The sequence below is a fragment of the Branchiostoma floridae genome, chromosome 17, assembly GCF_000003815.2.
Source record: "Branchiostoma floridae strain S238N-H82 chromosome 17, Bfl_VNyyK, whole genome shotgun sequence".
NCBI lineage: Eukaryota > Metazoa > Chordata > Leptocardii > Amphioxiformes > Branchiostomatidae > Branchiostoma > Branchiostoma floridae.
This window is the reverse complement of record NC_049995.1, coordinates 7,540,325-7,546,510: the sequence shown is the minus strand read 5'-3', so window position 1 is coordinate 7,546,510 and position 6,186 is coordinate 7,540,325. Positions and strand designations below refer to the sequence as shown.

The window sequence follows — 6,186 nt, the reverse complement described above, 5'->3', positions numbered from 1 at the left end:
CTAGGTGGCGCAGTTGAGCAGACCAAATTTCTCAAGGGCATTTTTTCTCACCTCAGCCCACTTCATGTCCCAGACGTCCTTCCGCTCGAACTTAAGATGTTCCCCAAGGATTTCCTGCCCTGTGCTGTCTGTCACCCGCGTGTCAAGGTCAAAAAAGGTCAGCACGCCGGCTATGTCCACTATGGCCAGTCTCCTGTGAAAACCGACAACAGTCAAGGTTAACAGAGGACATTATAGGTTGTACATGTACATAGCTTTTTATATTATGAAAATGATTTAATCAAAGAATCAACATTTGATACAATATAATACATATTACAAATGAAATGACAGCATACTTTTAAATTCTATTGTATCTATCTGAAATTTATATCAATGTTATTAGACTACAATATACTATAATGAATAAATTTTGCAATATCTAAAATTCATGTTTGTATTCTCTCAAAAATTTATAAATTTGTATTCTATAATTGTTCTAATATCTGAAATATCAAAAGTCTACAGTTACAAATGGCTGTTGTGACTAAGTCTTCTTTGTTTAGGCTGGCTGAAGCTAATACTTAATGAGAAAGACTTAACCTAATGTGACGGTCGTAGTATGCTTTAATTTTTGATAATGTCAACTAACTAAAGGAAAACTTTAACATAAAGCCAATTTAACAAAACAATGGTGGTAGTTTTATTCAAACTTACGAGGAGTTACAGTTGAGCGCCAGTTGGTGAGGACGACAGTTAAGCACGTGTTTGTGTACCAGAGCGAAGTTAGGCATGGTGTAGCGATGCAGAGTTCCCGACTCACGCGCCTGGGGAGGGAAGAAAACATGCAACAAGATATCAGCATTTGTATTAACAAGATTCACAGTCAATCAAAATCACACTCAGGAAGACAAGTCTCTGGTCCGTTATGACAGGTGGTCACTATAGACAGGGTTCTAGATCCTTGTGTTAATGGGAAAAACAATATCGGGGCCATCAAAAGTGGTCACATTGGCCAGGTGGTTCTTATGTGGAGGCGATCAGTAGAACAGGTTTACAACTGTTGCTTGTAAGGGCCTTGTGCCATTGAGTATATACTAAGGTGCCCTCTTCTTGACCATTGTTAACAGTTGTTGTAATCAAATTGTAAAACTCACCACAACAAGAAGTTTCTCTGATGCAGTGATACAGCAGATGAGATCTCTGGTGGGCTGTAGAAAGACAAACACACTTACAACTATACCATAAATATAATACTACTACTGGTACTAATAGTAGAGAAGAATCACATGTAGCTCTGATCATGTTCACAAGTGCACAGGAAACTGTCTATCAGAAAATGATTGTTCCTTCAACTGAAGAGATTGATGTTTGAGAAATCACATCCTTTCCCTAAACGGTTACAATTGTTCAAGAATTAGACCACTACAAATGATAACACCAATATAAGCAATTTAGCCAAAAAAGCGTATTTTGTCAGATATTACTAGTATATTAGATTGAAGATTGATTTAAAAGACTTTTAGGTTAATGATTCGGATCAAAAAGTATTTTTTGCTTCATTTAAACATTTTGTAAAAAGCAGCTGTAGCTGAAGGTTTACTACAAACACTTAATTCAGAATCTAAATTTATGCTGTTTGCGTTTACTGGTTTATTGTTTTTATGCTATTTGCAAACTTGTAAGCAGGTGAGGCCATTGTTACAGACAGGTGTGCAGGTGCGGACGGTTTATAACATTCTCACCTGTAGCTTTTGCCCCTCCTAAAGGGGTTTTAAGTAAGCATGAACATTCAGTACAACACACAAACATAAACAAAAATCACAAAACATACAGAACAGTACTTAACAATAAAGAACATGCAAACAATGACAATTTATGTACATGTAAAAAAAAGCAATGTTTAGTACATTTTCATGCTAAACATGGCATCTTTGCTACCAAGCTCCTTGGTAAAGTATTATGCAATCTGCAACTGTCCTGCTAAAATTAAAACGACCTACATTGTCCATCCTTTTTGTGGTATTACAGCTATCAAACTCTCAACCAATCAGATGCTGCTCTGGCAGTGTGCCATGCCTAGCTGAGGCTCATGGGTAAGCTAACAGCCAATCACATTCAGCCTGATTGGCTCTGATTGACAGCTGGGAAAAACACAGCCAAAAGGATGGATTGTAGGCTTGTTGATTGCATAATACAAGTCATGGGCCTGATAGCAATGATGAACTAACTTAAAGGCATATCTCAACAAATGGTATGAAAGTGACTTGTGATACACGGACAACATAAACATATGAAAGTGTCTGATATACAAGGCAATGAACACAATGTATAAATATCTTGACAGGAAGTTAACAATAAAAGAGACTCGCTTAAAAAGATTAACAGTCACGGCATCACTTCCTGCAACTGGCAAAAGAAGAGAAGGAAAGAGAAGAAAGGAGAGGAAAGAAGACAGAAGAAGCAAAGAGAAAAGAAAAGATAACTTAGAAGACCAAGGAAAAATACACTACCAGACATTTACCTGTAGAGCCTTGGTGAAGTCTGTCAGCCCTTCTCCACCTCCAGAGGGGGTGTCATCTATATGGAACAGCCTGGAAGTAAGCAACATCAACTAAATAAACAAGACAAAAATAACATTTTCAAGTCCTTTGTTCTAAAACAGGAATTTGGGGATTTCAAACAATTCATTAGCAAGGCTGATCCCCTGTAGTCATGTGTATGCGCATTGCACTCTGAGATAGTGCTTCCTAAATCATAAGATACAGTTAAGGCAGACACATGCTTGACAGAAATGCATCTCAGGCAAAAACTGAAACATTGCAGCTCACAAAGGTAAAAGTGGAAAATAACAACTAGTAGTACTGCAGAAACACATTCAGAGCAAAAACAATTACCTCCCCATGAATAAGTAGTATCTTCTATTGACCCATGACCTGGACTTACATTTAGCTTTACCAACTCTGATCTGTACTTCCTGCCACTCTGGCAAGTCTGACTTTTGTAGACATCTTCCCACCCACTTCCTGTCACTCTACTGGCAGTGCATTCAAATACCTAATAGTATACAGACACACCCAAAAACACATACTGAAAACAATGAGCTAATAAAACTATTGTAAACTTGACTGACTTCTCTCTTCCGTCCTTCCTCTGTGAGCTGTACTGTCCCACGTCCATCATGGCCAGTTTCTTGGGGCTGGTGTACTGCCAGGTGTAGAACGCCTCTTTAGATGCAGCGATGATATGGGACGCAGTCATGGACACGTACAGGGGCTCTGGAAGGGAAATATGTTGATAGTAACAGGCTTACATTTATCTATGTGGAAATTAGAGAATTGCCTATTATAGTATCAAATTTCTGTAGAGCTGATTCCCTGATTGTCTGACAGCTCATAAAAGTGAAAATATTCAAGTCTCTTGACTAGACCAGTTTTGATCTAATCACGTATGCTAGTAGAAGTGTTCCCATTGCATTAAAAACTAACAAAAGGTTGTGATTTTGATCCCACACCATGTCATACCAAAAAATGGTACTTATTGTTTTTTCTGCTCAGCAATCGCATTTGGGGAAGAGGATGGTAGCTGAATACACAGACCACTAGCAGTGAACTAGTCCCCTTCTGTAGTAATTGCAAAAAGTTGTGTGGCTCAAGAACTAATATTGAAACAAAGATGGGCACTGCCCTATGCAGAATCTGGTGTGGGAAGAACTTTAACTTTTGACCAACTTTGAACAAGTCCATTAGCCTAATTGTACAGGGCAGGTGAAAGTGCTGATTGGGCAAGTAAGATTTTTCCATGAGAGAGATTTTGATATCTTTCACAGTCATAGCATCAAGCATTGGCAACACAGAAAAATAGAGCCAACAGTAAAAGAATTCCATTGATGGAATTGAAAATACAAATGTCAGTTAAATGTCTGGACAATTGATAAACTTAGTTTGGGCAAGCAAATTTTCTATGTGCTTGCCCGTCAGGACAAGTGAATTTTAAAACACTTCAGTCCAACCCTGTAACTAAATCGCACTCACCTATGTCGATGTACTTGGAGTCCAGCGGAGTGCCGATGGAGTTACACAACACGAGCACGTACTGTCCGCTCTGGTCGTCCGCTCGCGTGGACAGGCAGCAGAAGTCTCCGCACGCTGTGATGGACATCAGATTCTTCACATACTTTACAAAGCGCTGGAGGATATCGGCGGTAAGAGATATCAGAGTTAGGTCGATGTAACGCTAGTTCACCTTTATTCGCAGGGTACCTTTATCCGTTGTATTTAACTCCAGGATATTTCAGAATATCAAGTTGACGGACGGTGGTCTCAAACTGCATTATAATGAGAAAAAAATTTGAAACCACTGTCCATCCACGCCATGTCCCTAAATATCCTGTTTTTAGGTACAACGGATATAGGTTACCACGCGAATAAAGGTGAACTTGCATTAAATTTTCGGTATGGCGGCTTTGAAAAGGTGTCTTCTGACACCTGTTCCGCCATACCCTCTATTGTATATGTATATGGAGAACCTCTGTATAGTATATGAATAAATAAATACTGGTATAATCTGACTGTTTTAATTACACAGATACCATATATAACAAAAAAAGTACTAGGTTGTCCTATAACTATGTATCACAAAAAAAGGTAGGCAGAAAGTCCCATAGCCTTTATTAGGCCATAGGTGAAGTGGGCTGTTATCCACTGTGTCTAGGGTATTGGAAGGCGAAACCCTACCCTCTACTTCCACTGCCTTTTACCTCCCCAACCGAAGTCTAGAACCCATTTTTACAGTGGAGTGAGGAAAGTTGTGTAAAGTGCCTTTCCTAAGGGCATGAGATCGGTAGCATGACGGGATCTGGACCCAAGACGTCTGTGTTCTGGGCCAAACACCCAGCACTTATGCCACATGACCCTACATTCATTCATTCATTCTTCCCATAGCCTTTTAATCAGCCGTAGGTTGATTAATAAGCCGTAGGGGCAGCACAATATGTTATGCTGTATCAATAGGCATTTTAGTCCCCTGGCGGCGCCTATCTCCTCTCCGGGGCGTGGAAAGTCGTGTAAAGTGCCTTTTCCAAGGGCACAAGATCGGTGGCACGACAGACGGATTCGAACCCGCAACCTCTCAGTGCAGATCCGAACATGCTACCACTGCGCCACGCGGTCCCATGACCCTACAATATATTACAATTCACAATATAATACATCAGTTTTGCAAGAACATGCCCTAGCAGCAGCTGGTTATATTATACTAAACCTAACCTTTGTACATCTAGCTGTAAGTATTGTTCAATTAGCTACTGTATCTAGTGAGGATGCCTTGTACTTAGTGGTAATGAGTTTCACTCCACAATACCTCGTTGTTCTTGGTGTCCCAGAAGACCACACAGTGTTCCATCCTGTCAGGCTTGGTGAAGGAGTACACCACAGTGTTGGAGCAGTAACCCCACTGTAGGGGGGAGGGGGGCAGGAAAGAAAAGCAACTGTTACAGTTTATCACAGTGACTCTAACTCACAGGTAACCTGCATTATAGCACTTACGACAACAATTATGCTAAAATTAGCTTGAAACTCTGGCAGTAGTTTCAAAGATCTTTGTTGTAAGATGCAACTTTTGTGACATAATATGATATACATATGCTTGATTTTCTGTAAATATGCTTGATATATAATACTTATGATATTTCAGTTTTTGTCTGACTTCATGTTTTAAATATCTAGGTCATTCTACCTATATTTGCCAAATATCTGAAAGGATTTTAATATTTGACAGTTTATACATTGGTTTTTAATTCAGTGGCAACACTGCAATTTCCAATAGAGGCATCTTATATAGTAAAACTTACTTACTTGTAAAAAGGCTGCACTTTTAGAAACAAAGTTGAGAGTTTTGACCCCTACCTTGTAGTCAGGTCTGATGTTAGCAAAGTAGATGAAGGAGTCGACAGCCAGGGCGATGCGCAGACTGCCCCCCTCCCACGACACCGACTGCATGGACTTGCCTGGTACCTTCAGTGTACGCAGATGCTGGGAAAACAACAACATAACAGGATATATGAGAATTCTTGTACACAACCAAAATTAAACTTACTTCCTTACGTTTCGGTGTCTATCAGACACCTTCCTCAGAGCTTCTGACTGGAGTTCTGCTTCTCGTCGCTATATGTAGCTGATGACCGTACTGGTGGGCGTAAACATTTGC

General features: G+C 39.8%; 1 protein-coding gene across 2 annotated transcripts in view; it reads right to left on the bottom strand.

Moving 5' to 3' along the window:
- Positions 1-6,186, bottom strand: part of LOC118404244 (WD repeat-containing protein 35-like) — a 41,182-nt gene that overhangs the window by 19,969 nt on the left and 15,027 nt on the right. Inside the window, exons 10-18 of one of the 2 annotated variants that reach the window (XM_035803287.1) lie at positions 5,886-6,011; positions 5,341-5,433; positions 4,014-4,167; positions 3,113-3,257; positions 2,504-2,573; positions 1,725-1,742; positions 1,137-1,190; positions 697-806; positions 52-193 (exon numbers count right to left, since the gene is read on the bottom strand). In XM_035803287.1, coding sequence (XP_035659180.1) covers positions 52-193; positions 697-806; positions 1,137-1,190; positions 1,725-1,742; positions 2,504-2,573; positions 3,113-3,257; positions 4,014-4,167; positions 5,341-5,433; positions 5,886-6,011 — 912 coding nt within the window. The remainder of the gene's footprint in view (positions 1-51; positions 194-696; positions 807-1,136; positions 1,191-1,724; positions 1,743-2,503; positions 2,574-3,112; positions 3,258-4,013; positions 4,168-5,340; positions 5,434-5,885; positions 6,012-6,186) is intronic. The other variant, XM_035803288.1, reaches the window with a different exon arrangement.